Source organism: Lytechinus variegatus, chromosome 2 (genome assembly GCF_018143015.1).
Source record: "Lytechinus variegatus isolate NC3 chromosome 2, Lvar_3.0, whole genome shotgun sequence".
Taxonomy (NCBI): Eukaryota; Metazoa; Echinodermata; class Echinoidea; order Temnopleuroida; family Toxopneustidae; genus Lytechinus; species Lytechinus variegatus.
This window is the reverse complement of record NC_054741.1, coordinates 70,612,500-70,634,379: the sequence shown is the minus strand read 5'-3', so window position 1 is coordinate 70,634,379 and position 21,880 is coordinate 70,612,500. Positions and strand designations below refer to the sequence as shown.

At 36.0% G+C, this 21,880-nt stretch overlaps 2 protein-coding genes across 2 annotated transcripts; one reads left to right on the top strand and one right to left on the bottom strand.

Annotated features, from left to right (window-relative positions):
- Positions 1-3,015: 3,015 nt before the first annotated feature.
- On the top strand, positions 3,016-11,429 carry LOC121408869 (prostaglandin reductase 1-like). The gene is made up of 9 exons (XM_041600556.1): positions 3,016-3,314; positions 4,263-4,308; positions 4,951-5,007; positions 5,959-6,123; positions 6,872-6,989; positions 8,047-8,202; positions 8,733-8,838; positions 9,601-9,719; positions 10,258-11,429. Exons 1-9 carry the CDS (start codon positions 3,206-3,208, stop codon positions 10,366-10,368), a joined length of 987 nt encoding a protein of 328 aa, XP_041456490.1. The 5' UTR covers positions 3,016-3,205; the 3' UTR covers positions 10,369-11,429.
- A 364-nt stretch (positions 11,430-11,793) lies between these two features.
- Positions 11,794-20,787, bottom strand: LOC121408870 (DNA ligase 1-like). The gene is made up of 5 exons (XM_041600557.1): positions 20,614-20,787; positions 18,220-18,682; positions 17,636-17,765; positions 13,978-14,052; positions 11,794-13,254 (listed from the first exon to the last, which is right to left on the bottom strand). The coding sequence occupies exons 1-5, from the start codon at positions 20,687-20,689 to the stop codon at positions 13,189-13,191; spliced, it is 810 nt and encodes a 269-aa protein (XP_041456491.1). The 5' UTR covers positions 20,690-20,787; the 3' UTR covers positions 11,794-13,188.
- Between the last annotated feature and the right edge of the window lie 1,093 nt (positions 20,788-21,880).

Here is a 21,880-nt window from a genome sequence, read left to right as displayed (position 1 = left end):
ATAAATTATGTTTGTTATTTTTCTGCGTAATCGAATAAGCATTTAATTTTGCAGTGCGGTTAGAAATGAAAAGGAATCATAGTACAAATTCGCTCACATTAAGAATTATCTAGGATTAAAATTACATCCAGAATCCGATAGTCCCTAACCACTGTTAATCTGGATTTATTCTAATCTATGGAAAGTGTTTATTTCGCATCCTGTAATTAGGCCTATGACCTGAACAGCTCGATGAGGAGTCGCAAAAGTTATGAGAACAAGCAGAGCCGGCGAGAAAAAACAATTGTTGCAGGAGTCCATCATGTCCATGCACCCAGACGTGAACATATTTAGTACAAAACGAATGAAAATGAGAGAAAATAAAATTGAATGTAATAAATGAATGAATATGGAAAACATGATGAATTTTTGACATTTTTATTTGTGACGTCTTATGCAAGCAGGTCTCCAGCAATACGTAATATATACACTGAGCAAAACAGGTTTTGGACACTTATAAAAGTTAAAATATTCCATATAGATATTTGATTAAATGCAAATTATTGTATGTCAACATGACCAGACAATATTCCTCTTCCAGTATGACATGACATTTTCATGTGAACAGTCATGCATGAGTGGTTAAATGCTTTAAACAATAGCAATATCAGTAAAAGAAAATTGCAAGAAATGGACCATTCAAATGCTAATGATCATGGCCATCCTGTATATAGGCATACATTCAACAATTTCAACATGCGTTTATCATTTGAATTGAACGCTTAGGGATGCATCATGAGATGCAAAATGAGATGGATCATTTGGACACTCACTTTCAAGATGAAGCTTTCCAACCAAGAGCATGCAAGAGCAATAGGAATGTTGCAGTCTGGGCAGTCATTTAGACAAGTGGCTCGATATTTCCAAGTTTCACCAACAACGATTTCAAATTTGAACCAGCGGTATTTGGCTACTAATGAGTTAGAGACCGCCCTAGGAGTGGTCGACGTAGGGTCACCACCCCTGCAGAAGATAGGATAAGGATGATTTCATTTTGCCTATGCCAAGATACTAAAATTTTTGTCTCGCCCACCAGAGATGAAGGCGAGACTTAGGGATCCAAATGTCGTCCGTCGTCCGTCCGTCACAAATTTAATGACACATAACTCCACAACCATAAGTCGCTTTTCAACCAAACTTGGATGGTAGATGGACTTGGGGGACCTGCATCTTATGCTGCAGTCTGAGGTCACATGGTAAGGTCAAAGGTCATTTTCAGGTCAACGTTAAAGTTTACATGCAAGACTCTCTTATGACACCTAACTTCGCAACCGTGAGTCACTTTTCAACCAAACTTGGATGGTAGATGGACTTGGGGGACCTGTGTCTTATGCTGCAGTCGGAGGTCACATTAAAAGGTGAAAGGTCATTTTCAGGTCAACGTTAAAGTTTACATGCAAGACTCTCTTATGACACCTAACTCCGCAACCGTAAGTCGCTTTTCAAACAAACTTGGATGGTAGATGGACTTGGGGGACCTGCATGTTATGCTGCAGTCGGAGGTCACATGGTAAGGTCAAAGGTCATTTTCAGGTCAACGTTAAAGTTTACATGCAAGACTCTCTTATGACACCTAACTCCGCAACCGTAAGTCGCTTTTCAACCAAACTTGGATGGTAGATGAACTTAGGCGACCTGCATGTTTTGCTGCAGTGGAAAGGTCACGTGGTAAGGTCAAAGGTCATTTTCAGGTCAACATTTAATTATTACAATTAATTGCATGGACTAGACCGATCGTTCCGAGGTGTAGAACAGTAAGTGGCCAAAACATATGGAGTAGTGTGTGTGCAGCGCTTTGTAACCGAAAGGAAAAGGCGCTATATCAAATGACTTTTGGATTGGATTGGATTGGAACATTAAAGTTTATGTGCAAGGCTCTTATGACAATTCTGTTGCGTGCCCTGGCAAATCACGATATTTCTGGTTATTTTTGTAAGTGGGCGAGACACAAATTTGCTTTTGCCTTGTTTCATCGATTAACTTTGACTTAAAATTCCAGTGGAATAGTGATGCATCCAAGGTGGATAACTTTCTCTTCACTATAAGAGTGGTATTTGACTTTAAGTTTGCTTTTATCGTTTAATGGATATCTATGTGCCACACAAACTTTCACAACTGAAAGAATGGCTGATCGTTGCTTGCAGTTTTCTTTTACTGACATTGATATTGTTTAATGCCTGTAACCAGCCATGCACTGACTGATCCATTTCTTGCAATTTTCTTTTACTGACATTGCTATTGTCTAAAGCATTTAACCACCCATGCATGACTGTTCACATGAAAACGTCATGTCATACTGGAAGAGGAATATTGTCTGGTCATGTTGACATGCAATCATTTGCCTTTAATAAAATATCTATATGGAATATTTTAACTTTTGTAAGTGTCCAAGAACTTTTTTTGCCGAGTGTATCTTGCATTCCCTAATTGAAAAGTCATCATGATTGACAATAAATTTTGAGAAATACAATGAACTTTTGCCTTGATATATTGAACACATCTACGTAAACTCATGATGCATTGGGAAATAATAACAATAATGATAATATTGTATTGCGCATGATATACATGATCTCTATGTATGCGCTTTCAGATGAATTATTTATTACATAATTATACATTACATTAGAAATCAGAGGGGTGCTTGCATGTTACATCAAATTTTGTATGAATTCTCGCCAGATATTCATTAATATGCTTACTTCGTTATATTTTTCTACTAGAGATACATGTTAAGTTAGGGTTGACTTTAAGTTTCCCTAATAGACATCATCCGAACTGCGCGATTTGCTAATATTATGCACATGTATCTTGGGGGAAAAAGATCAGTGCAATGCATTATTGATTTACTAAGATAGGGGCAGATCTAGCGAATACACGAACAAAGAAAATCTGGTTTACAATTCACTGTACGTTTGTTTATCCCTAAATTGAATGGATATATGGTCATTTCGGTGCTCCGGTATACATGGTATAGAAAATACAATGTACTATGGACCTTAAGAATTTTCGTTCGTATCTGTTTGCATGTTGAGCTCGGCATGCTCTCTTGATCATTTGTTGATTCCCAACCCTCCCAACACTGTTCATTACATTGAAAAATCGTACAGTGCATGATCTATATCTGCAATTTATATAGCAGAACCTGAACTGATATTCTTGCAAGATGCCTGCCAAAGGAAAGAGATGGTTGCTTGTAAAACACTTTGATGGTTTCCCGAAGGAAAGTGACATGAGGCTAGAGGAGTTTGATCTACCAGAACTCAAAGATGGGGGTAAGCTATTAGAAGATATAGATTGTTTGTGATCCAACATCATGGGTAGGTTTTACGTTTATGCCAGATTCTCGTGAGATCTCTTGGCCTTCCCAGATACTCTAATCAGATCATGCTTAATGAGATGTTGGTCTCATCCTTCAATTCTCCCGAGAAATAGTTAATATTGAATACAATAGACAATTCAAGAGCTTACGTGTCGTCTATTACGAAAGAAATATCAGACATAATAATATATTCTTCATTTATTATAAAACTCCCTCAACATGTGCACCAGGTCTATTGGAACCTTTAAAAAAATACTGTTAACACAATCGTGATTAGCTCTCTCCTCACATCCGTAATCGTTTACATATTCTCTGAATATATTGTAGTTGTCGTCGATTTCGATTTTAGGTCTTATGGCTCAATCCCATCGATCCCCGATAATATCCGATATCGACATCTTCTTGACATGGGGGGCCAAAAATAAAAATACTTCTTATGGTTTGTGCAATTAGCCAGGTTCGTTGCGATGTCAGTACATGAATTGTTAAGCAAACATATTCACACGTGAATCTGGAATCATCATTGTAATAATGATTTCGATTGTATTCCCCGTTGTATTCGTGACAGTGATTAGCGTTCGTGATTCTACTCATGTTCTGGTTTTGTTTCACATGTGCTAAATATTCGTCATTAGCCTTATTTTTTCACTGAAATTATCATTCAAATTACGATTTTTACCGTGTGAAAGGGCGGTAAGTCATTTGGAAGCGCATAGAGACGTTATTCATATTCTGATAAGCGCTAAACAAGAACTGTCTGTTATGACTGAAGTCCCTAGTAAGGAGTTGCCATAAAAAACATAAGAACCAATTGGTCTTATATTTACATAATTCAGTAACCTAACCTTTACCTTATTTCTTTTATCTCATTCCCTCGATCTATCCCTCCCCTCTCCTTTAGAAATATTGATGGAAGCCGAATATTTATCGGTGGATCCGTATATGAGGTAATTATGTAATGGAATTTCTGCGACTTATTAACCACATTCTCAATAAATCGTTGTTGGATTTTCGTTATTTTTTTTATAGCTGAAGTGTTATTTTCCTTAATGTATCTTTGTTTGGCAACCATCCTTATCATTCACTGGTAATTTTTCACAATTTTTATTGTAAGCGAGATAATGTAGCTTGTCACTAAAATGGATCACCACCCAATTAAATAGGAAAATATCTTTCTTTCTTTTTAAATAAACCCTGTATGGTTTTCTTGTCCTAATGAAATACCAATGGGACCGCCATTGAAATATCTAGAAAACTATTTTGGTCAATCAGAACTCAACGTTTTATCTTTTGATAATTTGGACAGCACAGAGCAAGATGCAGGAATACCTCCATGGTTCAAGAAACTCTTCCAATCGTTGAGAGTGGATATGAGTGCAATTACTCCAATATGAATTTCAAATTTAAAAGTTTATAGTATCAAATGCATAACGGATCTTTCTTGATTTCGGCAAACTGAAATAACACAGGATACATCGAAGACAAATTTGTAATAAGTTTAAGGAAAAGTTGTATACCGAAAAAGAATTATTGGTTGCGCATTGACCTTCTTTACTCCCGTATTCTTTTTTTTCTTCTATTTTTTGTAGACCTTACAGTGCCACATCATCATTAAATACTGTCATGATCGGGCAACAAGTGGCAAAGTAAGTCAAAGTCTATTCATCACCGATATTAATATTCCCCAAGGCATTGACTGGGTTTGTATATTTAGGGCCCTAACCCTAATTACGCAAACCATTCTTTTATTCAACGATTACAGGTTTTAAATAATTGATAACTTCAAAAATAAATTATGGTGATACAAGATTTAAATATACATGTATTGTAATATGTATATATGTTTGTAATGTAATTTTGCAAGCAAATATCATTACTTTATTGAATGTGTTATCTTCATGCAAAAAAACTACTTGTGGACTCTGTCAAGTATGTCATTGGTATAGGCACACACTCACGATTAATGATTTTTTATTTTCAATAGGGAAACAAAACTTGGAATCGGATATCATAATTCCCGGTAAAAACGGAATGTAGTATTAAAAATATAACAGAATAATTTGAGCCCCATCTTTGCAGCTGCATGTGGTATTTCGGAATTTATTGTTTGAATAGAAAATGCTTAGTCATATAAGCCTACATGGTTGAGAGGATTTACAAATATAAAAATCTGCACTGTACATGTAGGCCGAAGTTCAAAGTCTATACTTCAAAACCAAATGAGGAATGCTAGGTAAACATGTTCTGTTAAAAAGGTTAATGGACTGAGAATTCATCGAAATTCATCAATACTCTCATTGTCTTTTCGTCATTATTTTCATAACAAAATGATTTTGACCAATTTCACAGCAAGGTTAACAAAAAAACATGTTCGTTACATGAATGAATATTATATTGCACAGCCTCGATCGGAATACCATGTTCATTTCGTGATAGCTTAATGGCTGTTATCGACATTTGAGAAAAAATCTGAGTGATTTCTATTATATTTTGTTTGTTTTACTATATCTTACTTTATCTTTTCTGATGTGGACAAATAAGCATGATAATGCACGTTATCAATAACAATTTATATCTTTCCCATGATAATGCTTAAGGGTCATCGAGAGTCGTAATGAAGATTTCCCTGTAGGTACATGGACTCTTCCATTTACTGGTTGGACAACACATTCTGTGAGCACTGGCAAGAATCTCATGAAAATGCCTCCACTCCCTGAGGGAATACCCCGTTCATACACCATTGGATCACTGGGTATGACAGGGTAAGTGCAGCCCACCCCGTCCATGGGCGGAATTCCCAGGGAGGACACGCCCCCCTACCAAAAATAGTAGGGGGACACAATATCAAATGTCCCCCTACTAATTTTGGCCTTTTATGATGGAGAAAAATACATAATCGAAATGATATATGTATTTTGGACTATATGACCTTATATGTTTGGTAAAAACCTTTTTTTTTATTTTTTTTTGCTTGTCAAAGTTTCCAGCCCGTGGTTCCCTTACCTTTCGGGACATATTTCCACCCATACCCCCTTCATTACATTCCCGCTGCTACATGTACACTGACTATGATCATAATGAAGATGCATGCCTCCACTCCCTGAGAGTATACATCGATCATTTCGAATTATTTGGTTTATGAAAGGGTAGGGCCTGAGCACCCACCCCCTTACTGGCAATGACCAAGTGAATAATGATGTAGACCCTAACCGATATAATTTTGCCTCATATTTTCAATTTTGCCAATGTACATCCTAAAATAAAAGGTTTTCTCATCCTTAGGCATGTGCCATCGTATGTAAGGCACATTTTTTCCTTAAAAAATTCGCGTGTTTATTATTATCATTGCTATTATAATTATCATTATAATTGAGAATAAAAGAATACAAAATAAGAAATGAATAAACAAATAATCAAATGATTATATAAAAGAATAGAAAATTAAAGAAAAAAAGGTTCCCAAATGTCTTGACAAAATGAAAATAATGGTCTTTTCCTTCCATCTGTCAGTGTTACAGCGTACTACGGTCTTCTGGATATCACTGATCCTAAGCCAGGAGAGACTGTCCTGGTTAGCGGAGCTGCAGGTGCTGTAGGGAACGTTGTTGGACAAATTGCCAAGATCAAGGTAGCTCTGATCCTATATACACTAATCTCATATTGATCTCAAAATGACATCCCTGCCTTCAGAAAGGTTTTCAATGGGCATCTTAGGTTTTCAAGAATGGGGATGTGGACATCTTATCAATACCACTAACAATTTAGTTTTCTAGTGAGCAAAAACAAACTTTTCAGAAACAAATGATAATGGATCATTCACAGTCATGATCTATCCCAGAAATTATTTCACAGAATTAGTAAATACTCCTCACCTGGTGTGTGTTTCATAAAGCTGTTCGTAAAGTTACGAAGGACTTTACGCACTACTGGAACATGTTCTTAGGTCATAACTCAATTACATATAGGGATATCACACAGCACCAAAAAAGTCGTGCGGAGTCATTCGTATCTTACGAACAGGTTTATGAAACACCCACCAGGGATAGGGCCATGAGCGGTGCCAGAAAAGTTTGATGGGGTGCTTGAGGGGGGGGGGGCAACGCCCTAAAGAGTAAAGGCGACCTATTTTTGTTGATGAACAACCAGCCCTCTTTTTGGTACGCTAACCTTTTTCCTCTTTTTGTTCCACTACTCGAAAACATAACTCGGTTATGGCTAATCATTCCAAAAGTTTGAATACTCTGAAGGTTTGATATTCCGAAGGTTCGTCGGTCATCAGGTTAGATAATCCGAATGCTTGTTTATCAGAAAACAGAGTATTTGTTATTCTGAAAGTTTGTCAGACAGGAAACGAAATGTTTGTTATTCGTAATATTCGACAGTCTGAAATAACGTTCATATGACCTATTCTCTTTACGAATTGACCTTTAAAATAACGAACCCTTGCAATAACGCTACAGATATTTGGATTAACGAACCTTTTATTTCAATTTTAGGACTAGCAAATATATCTTGGTATGTTTCGGTGTTTCCGAATAACGAACAATCGGAATAATGAGCATACACCAACAAATTTTATGGGGGCAACCGCCCATCCTTAGACGGTCCCGCTGTTATGAATAACTTGGTCATTATCTAAGTATAATTTGGTTTAATGATAATTATATATCCCGTTTGAAATATAGGGATGTCGAGTGATCGGGTCGGCAGGAAGTGAAGAGAAGTTGGAGTATCTGAAGGAACTTGGTTTTGATGAAGTCTTCAACTACAAGACAACACCGAACCTTGATGCCAAGCTTAAGGAACTAGCTCCAGATGGAATCGATGTATATTTTGACAATGTAAGGCCTGTTACATAAATCAGACAATGTAAAAAGTAAAAACATTTACCATCACAATAAAATGAAAATGATTTTAAGACGGGATATGTTGTCTCTTGTAATTATGTACCCCTTTCTAGATCAATCTGCACACATGCATGTTTATGAATATGAGCATGCGCGGCATGGGTTGTCTTTATCTTTATCTTAAGTCTGGCTTTATGAGCGGGTGCTTAGATTCGGTTAGATTCTCGAAAACTAGAAAGACACAGTATAGGGTAACATTCCCAGGTGTAGCAGTGGATCAGCATTCTTCATTCCAGCGCCCGATGTGAATAGCAAGCTCCCTATTTTTACAAACATATACCAAATACTTCGCTCAAAAGATTTCCATTAGAGATGACTGAAGTTTGACTTTCGGTGACCTTGTTGGTGCTTCTAATGAAATACCATATACAAATATGTGTACATTCGTCCTAATTCTTTGATCAGCCTCAAATCACAGGTTTCACAATATGAAGATTCTTTTTCTCATATTGTTTAATTTATAGGTTGGGGGCGAATTCGCGACAACAGCAGTCCAAAATATGAAGATCGAAGGACGCATCTCATGCTGTGGATCTATATCGGCTTATAATCTCAAAGAAACACAGCTGTGTGAGTATTACAATGCAGTCGTGGTGGCGACAAATTGAGAGTTCGTTGTTTATATTAGGCAGCAAATTCTAAGGGACCCAATGAAGCAACATCATCACCATCAATTCTATGATCATCTTTATCACCACCATTATCATCATCATCATCGTCATAACCATCCTTTATTAATAGGAAGCTTGATCATCAGTAGCGTATGCAGAGGGTGGGTGGTTACAGGGGTCCAACCCCCCCTAAAATTTATTTGAAAACATTTTTTGTCAATTTTTTGGGGTAGGAGACAACCTAACAGTGGTGGTGAAGACCTTTTTGTCAATTTTTTGGGGTAGGAGACAACCTAACATTGGTGGTGAAGAACTTTTTTGGGAGGCGGGGGAGGTTGTCAACATTTCATTCAGTTTGAACCCTTAAAAAAATCTTGCGTACGCTACTGTTGATCATGGTTCACTTGAAGATGTAATTTCAACTATGGAATCGATTCTCATCTACCATTTACCTTGACTGATATAAACTTTCATTAACTGTACCCTTAAATGTATTACGTAACCTTTTTCAGGTTCAAGAATCAAGCTAACTGCAACTCACACTGTTGTAATCATGAATGGATGATTTTATAATTTGTGGCATTCTTGGTGTCCTAAAATTTTAAGGTATTGAAACCATTACACATTTCACTACAATGTGGCATACATCCCATTCCCCTGGAATAATTTTTCTTTCAATGAAGTTAATAGATCACTTAAATATCATATCTTCATACTGCAGTGCCAGCCCTATTTGGTGTGATGGTCAGGAACCATCTCAAGATGCAGGGCTTTAATGTGATGCAATATATCACCAGATGGGGAGAAGCAGTCACCCAACTTGGCAAATGGGTCGGTGAGGTAGGTATTCTTCAAGTCTTATATAATCATGTACACTTTTGATAATCAAATACATTAAAAGTATAGATTTCGGGGCTGTGTGATGAATTTTTGTACAGCCTAGATGTAGCAGCTAATGCTATTAATGAGTTCTTTTACTAGTTGTGACCAACTCCTTGTTGCGACATGAATAAATTTATATTCCACTACTAGTATAGTGACTGCAAGGGTTTTTTAACCTGTATCAAGAGCTGCACTAGAAAGAAATACAAATGCAGAGCAATATTAATTTGCCCTATTCTTTCCCAAAACAGCCCTTGTCAATTGCCAAAAAGACCCTGTTTATTAGGAATTAATGAGGAGATAGATATGAAACATTTTTGCCCTCTATTTAAGTCAAATTTTATCGTGTTTATTATAAGAATCAATATAATTTCAGCAAGCACAAAATATCATTTTCTGAAGGCATGCTGTACTGATGTACAGAGCTCTGACTCACCAACAACTGTATGATTGTAGATAATGAATCATTCTTTCATTATTTGATTTTTGCTCACAGGGTAAGCTGAAAGTGAAGGAACACAGGACTGATGGAATAGAGAACATGTTCAAGGCTTTCACTGAACTATTCACCGGAGCTAACACAGGAAAGGCCATCATCAAGGCTTAGTTTGATTTGCAAAAATGATACCCAGATGCAACATCATTATTATCAACTCTAAACTGACCTAAAAAGGACCATATTAGCTATGAAGTTACTTCAGGGTATGATAATCATGTGGTTTTTTATCTGGCTGTCAAGGAAGCGAGTGTATTCTTGCACAAAAGGGATAGAGTTTAGTTTAGGAACGTGATAATGAGGATTTATGTTTTTCAAAGGGCACTACTGCGTCGTCGTTACAATCACAATTAGGTCTTTCCTTCTGCACAGATCCATGGTTTTATGGTCCTAAGTAATTTTGAGGGCATGTGCAGAAAGAGCTGTGATCAACTGCAACTTTTAAAGTCAAACACATGATTTTCAACCCCATAAAAATATCCATTTAGAACTTGCAATTAGATTTTTGAGTTGTCACTCTGTTGTCAGACAAGGGCTGGACTGGCAATTCAGCCAAGTATCACTCGGGAGTTCATCAGTCCAGTTGTTGTTCTATTAGCAACCTGGGGGCTGTTTCATGATCCTTTCTTATGTGCTAAACCATCGCCACTGAACATTTTGGTGTATACCATTTACCACGAGAAAGGATCACCAGTCACTCTTACCTCACGAACATTATGAAACATCCACCAGGGTCTGTAACTTAAATCTTAGCGATTGATTGTGGCACTGATTTCTATGATTGGCTGCATTGATTATTGTGTATGATCAATCTTAGAACTCCGTCCCAAGGTCAATCACAGAGCTTAATGTTATAGGGCCCAGATAGAGATCTATGATAGAAAATTTAAGAAATAATATCATATACTAGTTTATTTTAAGAAAGTTCATGTCAAAACAAGTTTTAAACAAATTTTTATCTCAGATTTGTTTTCATATTGAATATATACATGCTGCATAAAAGATCCATATCCAATTTTTGGTGAACTCTAGAAATGAAAAAAATATCAGCAGCTTCCAAAAACAATGGTAATAATGTTAATGAGATAGTATAGTAATACTTATTTATTTTGTTATTCATAGCGATCATCATCGTGGAGGTATTGTGATCTCGTGAATCAGTCTCTTGCCTTTCAATCAAAAGGGATGTGGGTTTGAATCCAAGCCATGGCATTATCTGTCAGCGAGAAATTTATTACCTCTCACTACAATCGACCAAGATTTAGTGAATAAATATAGCAGGAACATCCTTTAAATCATTGTGTGGTGGAAAGGCTAATAATTCAATTAGCACCTTCACCACTCTGCAGCAGATTGGATAAGCTGCATTATCATTAATATCATTCAAGTATCAAGAATGATTAATCAATGAAATTGCAATATTTTTCATACATGTACTTAACAATTATATTATTTAATGGTCAAATATTTCTACAGAATTATATAATTGTACTATAATAAAGACTAATAAAAAATTGATTTCTACACAATAGCTTCTTGTTGTGTTTATCTAATGTTTTCATTGTATAGTAAGACTTTCTAATAATCACAATTTTAGAAATTAATCAAATAATACAGTCCATGGATATCATGTGCACTAGTTAAGAAACCAAAACTGTGCTATACAGTACTATTTAATGTGTGTATTTGTACAAACATGTATTTTTAAAAGATGCATAACACCCCTATATATCAGCAGGATTCATGCTAAAAGAAGCAGCATAGATTTTTTTTATAAGGATCATATTATCATCAACAGACTAACAATGTGCTAAGGAAAATATATTGTATTTTTTGTTTCTATAGTTGTCTACTTGTCTTACTAAGGACCAATATTTGCACATCAGTATATTACCATCACAATGTGCTCAGGAAAATATGTTGTATTTATATATAATTATTTTTGTATAAAACTTCAGAACTTTAAAATCCAGAGAAAAACATTGAATGAATAATAGTTAGATGACAAGATAAGTATCATAACTCAAAAGCTTTGATATTGTCTGATGCCAAGCTTGGAGTAGAGGGCTGAGTAATGCAACATTATTTTAAAAAGTCTAAAATGCTTGCCAAAACTGTTTTTTAATTAAAATCACCAATTCTAATGTCTAATATAGATGATATCATAATACTTTTTTGTATTCTTTATACAGCTGAACTTCAAAAATACTGGATACAATACATTTATTTTCCCATATGAAATACAATCTGTTCATGATCAAAAGCTAAGTCTGTTTTCCATACTCATTCAGTCACATATATGTCTTAAATTTTGTATCAGATCAATAATTCTTGTTCTGGGCTCCGTAACACAATTAATCAATCACTAAATACCAATAACCAATCAAGATCATTGGTGCATGCGCACTCTGTTTAAAATATTTTCATATTTACAATTCATCGCAAACCTTTGTGTTACGGAACCCTGATTAGTGTATTAGATCCAGCGCATACAAAATGTATACATAAATAAAGATGGTTTTGTGACCAGTGGCTAGTGATTCTTGCTAACTGACCAATGATAGCGAATAATTTGAGAGACATAAATATCTCAAGTGTAATAGCAACAATGTCTCACAAAGTATAAGTTTCTTTACAATCAAAGTTTGAGAGAACAAGGTTGATTTCCTCACCTTTTCTTGAACAGTAGTGTGAAGAATTCTTTGTAACTGACAAATGATGGCACATATTGGAAACTCCCTTTCATGCTAAGTAACCATAGATCTGTAAAAGCCTGTTATCTGTTTCCAACAGTTTCTCATCAGTACACATACTCTAGAAACTTGTCCATGTAGATATTTTCCTAAAAATTCCACTTTTCTTGCCTGTTGGGTAGTCTTTTTTTTACAAATAACCCTGTAATTTGTAAATCCCAACAAGGGAATTCTCTCATCATCGCTTCTTAATCATTCGAAGTTGCTTCTTCTTCATCCTCTTCAGCTTAGCTGGATTCTTAATCTGTGAGAAACAAATAAAATCAAATGGTGATAAGCCTTTGGGAGAAATGGATCATACAAATTCTATAAAATAAAACTTTTCCAGAACCAAGAAAACAAAAACAAGGAAAATGTGGTCAACTGTTCATAAAATCTTACATGAAAGGTCATCTGCAGTGATGCCAAATTAAGCTTTTCAATATACTGATGTTCAAAGAATCAAAGATTTACATATCAAAGTGCAGTTACTTTTACCTATCCTGCAGTAATAAGATTTAAGATCAATATAGTTTAACATGAAACAGTATATTTTGTCAAACTATCCCAGTATAACATACTGCATAACTAAAAGGCAGCAGCCAGCAACACTGAATAGGGAACACATCAACAAAAGCACATTTCATCAAAAGATAATGCCCCAGCATCAATTCAGGTCATGTATTCCCTTGTCCTAGCCTTCTTACCCACAATATAACATTCCAAATATAACTATTTAGCTCTGCAACTCTTGTAAATCAACCAGAGAAAGGAACCACTGTCCACATGCTCAAGTTCAAAACATTCCTCTTTTCTGATTAAGATCAAATGGGTATCAAAATCAAAGCCTACTGTAAATTCAATCTTCAACATACATATAAACCCAGACTAACGCTTTGGTACAAAAGCCTATGATAGGTTACCCACTTTGTAACAGACCTATGAGGGTTAAAGTGGCTCCCATGTATAAGAATATTTAAAGACTTACAACTTGGACCACTTCGGACTTCTTTTGATTTTCTTCTTTCTTCTTCTGATGCTCTTCTCTCCGCTGTTTCTTTAACTGAAAGAGAATTAAGTATAAAATACTCTATTACTCTAAAAGTATAGTAATCCAAAACAGGGCAGTGGGTGTGCTAATGGTGAAAGTGGGTCCACTGTCAAATGAACACCACTACAAGAAATAAATTAAGCAGTAAAGCACTTTTAATCAAGCTCAGCACCCCATTTTCAATCAATTGGCAGTTTTAATATTAAGTACAAGCAAGTACAATTAGTGTATTTGAAGCTTGGATGGCATAACATAAATAAGAAAAACTGGTGATGCTTTTGGTTTGGGTAAAAGACAAATAAAACTGCAGCAAATCAATTTTATAATCTATGTGAAGAAGTTTTGGAATAGCAGCAAATTTCAATTTTAGTAATTTCTAATCTAGGTTTGGGTTGAAATTAAATACATTTATCACAATCTTATGTCATAGTTAAAACACATCTCTGAAATATTCATCTGGTCCAAGAATAAAATTTCACCAATAAGCAATCCCGCAGTCTCATCCAAACTTTATTTTTTGAAATGTGTTTTGTAAATAATCTATTAAGGATTTACTTCAAATGAAAAATGAAGCAAAAATGTCTCCAACTGTCTTGAGTTCAGTAAAATAATCAGAAGTAGTAATAGTACAATTATAAGGTTCACAAATTTATTAAAAAGGATGACCCCAAATAAGTACCCTGCAAATATACTGCAAATTTCTGTGCCAGATTAGATTAATCTAATGCTAAGTTCACACCAACGGCGAATGCCCCGCTTTAAATCAGTGATCAATTCGGCATCATTTTTGTTTACTTTTCAAAAATCTCAAGATCATCGTTCCCGCTTTGGGCGACAAATAATTTCCCATGTCGCTATGGCTTCTCGCGCTTTGATGCCAAATGTTCAGGATTTATTACGCTTTAAATCACACTTTGATATGCTTTATTACTCTTTGATAAGCTTGTGATGAGCTTATCACGCTTTAAACAACTCTGTGATATGATTATCAAGCTCTCTTGTGCATTGATAGGCTCTGTTAAGCTCTGTTACACAATGACAAAATTCGAGATGCTGATTGCATCCCGCCTCTGATACAGAGTATATATAAAGATACAGCAGATACATGAAATCATTGCATCTTTGGCAGAAGAACAATATATGGAAGTTCAATATGTGCCAGAGTATGAACCATCTTATTATGTAGACATGACCTTTGTCTCCCTGCTATATAACTACATCCTAGCCCTCGAGGCAGAGAAGAACAGCAAAGGCAAGATGAGATTGAACTACCAGCAGGTGGGAGAAGACCATTCATAAGGTGCTGCTGGACCAGGCCATGGCTCACTGAAGAATGAAGACAGCAGTATAGCCAGTACACTATCCTCTTGGACACACAACTGAGGTTAGAGGACCCTGATAAAGATTGGTCAGTTCATTTAGCGATTGATCGCTAATCTTTGTGTTACGGAGCCCTGGCCACTGGGGACAACTACAGATTACTGGCATATGGTTTCAGATGTGGTATCTCAACCATATTAGAGTTGATTCCAGGAGTGTGCAGGGCCATTGTAGAGGCGTATAAAGATTAGGTCTTCAACACATTTACCACCCCTGAAGCATGGAGCACCCTTGCCCAGCAGTTTGAACAGAGATGGAATATCCCCCATGCAATTGGTGCCTTGGATGGAAAGCACATAGCCATTAAGAAGCCAGCAAACACAGGCAGTCTCTACCACAACTACAAGGGGTTCTTCTCTATACCACTGCTGGCATTGATAGATGCAGAGTACAACTTCATCTTGATTGAGCTAGGAGGTAAAGGACACATGTCTGACTCCCAGATATTCACAGACTCTGAGCTCTTCGAATGCCTACAAGATGGGTCCATAGGGCTGCCCCCACCATGCCCTCTCCCTGGAGAAAATCAGCCTGATATTCCCTACTTCATTCTGGGTGACGATGCTTTTGCCCTGAAGAGCTACATGATGAAGCCATACAGTAAAAGAGGGATGACAGATGAACAGAGGATCTGCAACTACATGATCTCAAGGGGGAGAAGAGTGGTGGAGATTGCCTTTGGCATCATGGCCAACAGGTTCCAGTGCCTGTTGGGAACACTGGAACAGAAGGTAGATAACATCAGAGATTTGGTGGAGACTGCTGTGGTGCTCCACAACCTGCTGAGAAAGAGGGTGGCGCTGGCAGCCAATGCAGTAGACCACGAAGATGAAGAGCACAACTTCACATAAGGAGCCTGGAGAGATGGACCTCACTGGAAACTTGGAAACTTGGAAACTTGGGAAGATGTTCCGCAACCACCTGCAAGGGGGAACCTGTGGATGCCAGGCATCAGAGAGATCATCTCAGAGAATACTTTGTCTCTCCAGTGGGTGCTTTTGACTGGCAACACAGAATGGCTAGGGTGGTACTTCCTGATTGAGTTAAGAAAGGAGTGGCTCAGATATGGCTAAGATATCGTCAGGAGCAGATGATGAAGAAAAAGACTTTTGTGTCTGGAAATAAGAACATTCTCCCACATGCACACTTTGTTTATTTTTAATATAAGTTTGAAATAATTTTTGTATTATGTGTACTTGTGAAGATGTTATAATTATTATTGATGTTATTGTTGTTATGTATTTCATCTGCTTGTAAAATATATAAATACAGAATTTATTTATTTTTTTACCCATGAAAATCCAGATAATGCTTCTATTGTAAATCAGGAGTGAAAATTTTAAGGAATCAAGTTGCAGAATTTGAAATTTAGATATGTGCGATAAAAGATCTTTAAAATACACAATTTTTTGTTAAATTGATTTTCTTACTAATTAAAAAATGAGTTAGAAAATCAATTTTATATGTGAGATAAATAACCCTTATTTTAACAGAGGAAATAAAACAAAGGAAATAAAATATAAAACATAAAATTAAAAATGAAATATACTAAAAAAAAAAATGAATAAAAAAAATTTGTGGAAAACAAAGTTTTTCTATTTATTTTTTTTTTCATTCTATTCGCTTTGAATCAAGCTCTCTTAAACTCTGTTAAGCTTTCCTACGACTTTGTTAAGCTTTGTGATGCTTTGATAAGCTTTAATATGCTCTCCCCGCTTTACACAATCTGTGACAGATCGCTTCAAATTTTTAAACACTTTAAAACATTGTGGTGCTCTTGCCGAATGTCCCAAATTGCTCAAAGCTTTCTCATGCTCTATTACGGTCTTTACGCTTTAATTAAACTTTGTTACACTTTGCCGCCGCTTTGCACGGCGCTTTAAAGCGCCATCAAAGCGCTGTTGGTGTGAACTTAGCATTAGTCATTGACAAGCGATTCTAATTAATGTAAATGGAACCATTCCAATAGGTTTATGTTTAAGAGCACAATTTTAACTGGGGTGCTGATTTTACACAAAATCTTGGCTGGACAATGCACGAATGCTCTTTTTATTAAAACATGTTGAAACACAATTTTCTTTATCAATTAGATCTACATGAACATGCATTTGTGGAATGGTAAGGATGTGTCTCTGTGATGCAATGGATGGATAGGGGTACAAACACTTGGGCATTGTTGGGCCAATGCAACAACTTTATTTTGAAGAAAACTCACCAGGATAGCCTGCCTTTTGGCATCTTCTAACTCTTGCTGATATTTTCTGACAGACAACTTTTCTGCTTTCTGGGCCATTTTGAGTTGCCATGATGACTTGAGAGGCTTATCTTTTCTCATGTTGGAAAACCTGAAACACAATTATAGACAGAAAATTTGCAATGAGAAATATTTTCTGTTTACAATAGCATACGCACTAATTTTCTGTTTATAAAAAAATGATAATGCAATTCAAATGTCATTCAAAAATGGCAGCTTACTGAGGAAAGTAGTAATATATTGGGATGAAACTTCCGACAAAAGTGATAATGGCTTACAATGAAGCATCTTAGGAGATAAGGAATGGATAATTTGTTAAAATTTATACCAAGTATGAAATGATGTTGAATTTCATGTGATTTCATGTCAATTCATTTTTGTGTGTATGTTAAAAATCTACTTACAATGCAGCACATGTGTGAGTGGGAATAAACAATAAGGCTGTAGCAGTTAAGTTTAATGCAAACTTTTTTATCCAAACCCAAGAATTTTCCATCCCCTTCTTAAAAAGATCACACATTAACATTTAGTCAAATACTACTCACCGTGCAGTCTGCTCTGTCTTCCATGGTCTGCCTGACTTTGGCATTCCTTTGAACCGCTTTTGTGTTGTAGATTCTTGCTTGTAAGCTTCCATTACACTCTTGATAACGTCACAAGTTGCTCTCGTCTCATCAGCAGGCTGTTTTCTTGAGTTTATTACCTCTTTGGCAGCAGTCTCATCAGCAGACCCTTTCTCTGTATATGCAACCTCAGTGTTATTAATGGTCTTTTCTGCAGATTTCACTCTTTCACTTGCAACGGAAGATGTGTCTAATGATTGATAAGTGTTTGGTTCCTGTATATTTTGATCTAATGATACACCGTCTTTGCTCTCTATAGCATTTGATGCATCTGTTTTCTCATTCTCTGAGTCCAATGTTTCTTCTGGAATTGACTTTGTCTCCTCTTCAGACTTCTTGATCTTTGTAGACCTTGAGACTCTCTTTCTCGGGCTTGACAAACTTTCTGGAAGATAACAGAATCATAACAAGTTTCATATTAACCTACTACATGTATTCTTTAAAAATCTCTTTTTTTAATAGGCTTTCTTTTGAGAACACATGAGGTGTTTTACAGTATTTTTACTGAAGATGTAATTTAAAATGGAATTGCCATGCTTTAAAAGGAGAATTCACCCTAACATTCAGTGCAATTAAAAATTTGCATCACTGCAAAGAATACCTACTAAGCTTGGATCTAGTCATGAGGGTAATTCAACAAATACCCCCAACTTGGTCAAAAATCGTTGACCCTAAATGACCTTTGACCTTGGTCATGTGACCTGAAACTCAGGCAGGACGTTCAGTAATACTTGATTAACCTTATGTCCAAGTTTCATGAACTAGGTCCACATATTTTCTTAGTTATACTGTCATTTCAAAAATTTAACCTTGGCAGTTGGCTTCAGTTAAGATTTGATGTTGACGCAGCCACCCGAAAAGCAGCGCCTATAGTCTCATTCTGCAGATGAGAAAAAAAATGAATACAAACCAGGTTTGTTAATATTTTTCACTTATTTTTAACAGTGTTTAATAAAAAATCGCATCAGATTTTTAATTTATTTTTTAAAAATTAATTTATAAAATAAAGTGGAAACACAAAAAATATAACCAAACTAAACCTAAACCTAACTAAAATTATCATCACCTTCTAATCTATTTCATAATTAAATCCAGTCAATATAGAATTTATATAGAATATTAATACAAGTCATCATGGTCATGAATGATGAAGATGCTGCTTTTTGCCAAATAAAGAGACAAAATTCGATGAGCCCCATTGGGAGATTTTGAACCCCCTAGCCTAATGGTGGCTGCACGATAACGAGCCGTCTGCGTACGGGGACAAATAAAACAAAATCAAATGTTGAAAAACTCCTCGAAACAAACGGCTGCCAGGGGCCGATTGCACGAAAAGGTCTCTGCAAGGACCGTCTTTCATGTCGCCCATTTTTTATGATGCGCCATGTGAAACGCATTTTAAATAGATCTAAATCATCTGCAAACATATTTTATTCTTGCATTAAAGGTCAAGTCCACCACAGAAAAATGTTGATTTGAATCAATAGAGAAAAATTCAACAAGCATAACACTGAAAATTTCATCAAAATCGGATTTAAAATAATGACATTTCAAAATTTCGCTTCATTTCACAAAAACAGTTATATGAACGAGCCAGCTACATCCAAATGAGAGAGTCAATGATGTCATTCACTCACTATTTCTTTTGTTTTTTGTTTGAAATATGAAATATTTTGATTTTCTCGTCATTGTCATGTGGAATGAAGTTTCATTCCTCCCTGAACACATGGAATTCCATTATTTTAACATTTTGTGCTTCCGGCAAGGTCCTAATCGTCAAATTTGTAAAAATTGAAATATTGTATAATTCAAACAATAAAAAACAAAAGAAACAGTGAGTGACATCCTCAACTCTCTCATTTTTATTCAAATCAAGATTTTGTTCGGGTGGACTTGTCCTTTAAAATAAACAAACTAGGCCTATTTGTTTATAAAATGATGTTATAAAGTGATATATCATGAAATTGTATAAAATTTGATATAAAAGCAAGCTAACGAATCTTATTCTTTATCATAAATTTCAGAAACACCCCGCCTATACTATAGCGTATCATAAAAGATGGGCGACACGAAAGACGGTCCTTGCTCCTTGGAAAGACCCTTTCTTGCAATCGGCCCCAGCTGTTTATAGTAATATTATACCACGCATGAATGGACGAAGCGCGGGCCAGCACAGGCACAGTCGCACAGCCTATCTTGTACGATCATGACAAGGGGAAGGGCCAGGCAGCTGAGCCTTGTTCATTGAATGAGTGCTACAGCTACACTATCATGACTATACGGTCTAGTCACTATAGTGAAAGACCGATCACTTACCCAAAGACTCTGTTTGGTCTCCTAGTCCCACTTCTCCAGCTCCTCGTCTAGAACTACTTCTGGTTCCAACAGGCATGGTGACGCACTCCTATAGTAAATCAGAGACAAATTATTTATCGAGAAAAGAAGACAGTAAACGATTAACAGCCTAAGTGAGCTAACACGTGTGAGTTGTATTACGCAATGAACGTATTTCTCAAAAATCTGAATTGATGCAGCGCCATCTACGTCTCGAACTTTCTTCACATTATCATGATTATACATACACACACACACACACACATATATATATATATATATATATATACACACACACATATATATATATATATATATATATATATATGTGTGTGTGTGTGTGTGTGTATATATATATATATATATATATATATTATACAGTGCGTCCCAAAAAAAACTATACACTTTTGAAATGGCTGCCAAATAAAAAGTATATCACTTTGGGGGAGAGACTTACATATATGGAAAGCTAATAAAGTCATCTTTCAAATGACACCAAAATGTTGAAAAACTATTCATGCTTGAGTGAGCAGTGCCCACTTAAACAAAGGGTATGAAAATTAGGGTGGGCAGGAATTAGCCTTTCGGTTCCTTTCAGTTTTTGAGAGGCTAGTCCCTTGGAACTTGCAAAATTTGAGGGTGTTTTGATAAATCAATGATCAATCATTATCAATTTAGGTTTTAGAGCAAATTTTAAGAATTAACAAATTGAAATTCCATGCATGAGTGAGCGTGAATTGCAATCTTTAGCGCAACATTTAAACTTTACAATGTGGGTCTCAGCAGTGTGTTCATTGGAGTCAGGAGAATAGGGATAAGAAACGACTTCAGTGGGTGAAGTAAGCTGATGGGAAAAGGGTCAACAGATCGTTTAGCCTCCCTCCTACAGGTCTGTCCCTCCCCCTCCTGTTGAGATTGCTATTACATCTACGCATAAATTTGATCAAAATCAGACAATGACTAACAAAGTAATGGCTTTTCAAGAATTTGCATTATTCCAGTGAAACAATTCTAGGCATGAGTGCCTTTATGAATATTCAGTGAGCAAATTTATCATAGTGATGTCATATCCCCTCTTGTTATTTTGTATTTTACATGTGAATTTTACTCTATTCATTTGGATACTAATGTTTTCAGCCCGGAGAATCCCTTTCAATGCGTGCTTAGTGTTGGCCATGAAAAAAAAATTAATTTAGTATGCTTATGCTGATTATTTGCAACCCTGAAATTCATGTTATGATATACCGCG

What these genes read in the sequence shown, in the direction of transcription:
- LOC121408869 (XM_041600556.1), top strand. Translation starts at nt 3,206, where the DNA reads ATGCCTGCCAAAGGAAAGAGATGGTTGCTTGTAAAACACTTTGATGGT. An exon ending in GACAAATTGCCAAGATCAAG is followed by an intron (nt 6,990 to 8,046) that starts GTAGCTCTGATC and finishes TTTGAAATATAG; the next exon opens with GGATGTCGAGTGATCGGGTC. An exon ending in TTGGCAAATGGGTCGGTGAG is followed by an intron (nt 9,720 to 10,257) that starts GTAGGTATTCTT and finishes TTTTGCTCACAG; the next exon opens with GGTAAGCTGAAAGTGAAGGA.
- LOC121408870 (XM_041600557.1), bottom strand. Translation starts at nt 20,689, where the DNA reads ATGCCTGTTGGAACCAGAAGTAGTTCTAGACGAGGAGCTGGAGAAGTG. An exon ending in CCAAAAGGCAGGCTATCCTG is followed by an intron (nt 14,053 to 17,635) that starts GTGAGTTTTCTT and finishes ATTCTCTTTCAG; the next exon opens with TTAAAGAAACAGCGGAGAGA. An exon ending in AGTCCGAAGTGGTCCAAGTT is followed by an intron (nt 13,255 to 13,977) that starts GTAAGTCTTTAA and finishes TGTTTCTCACAG; the next exon opens with ATTAAGAATCCAGCTAAGCT.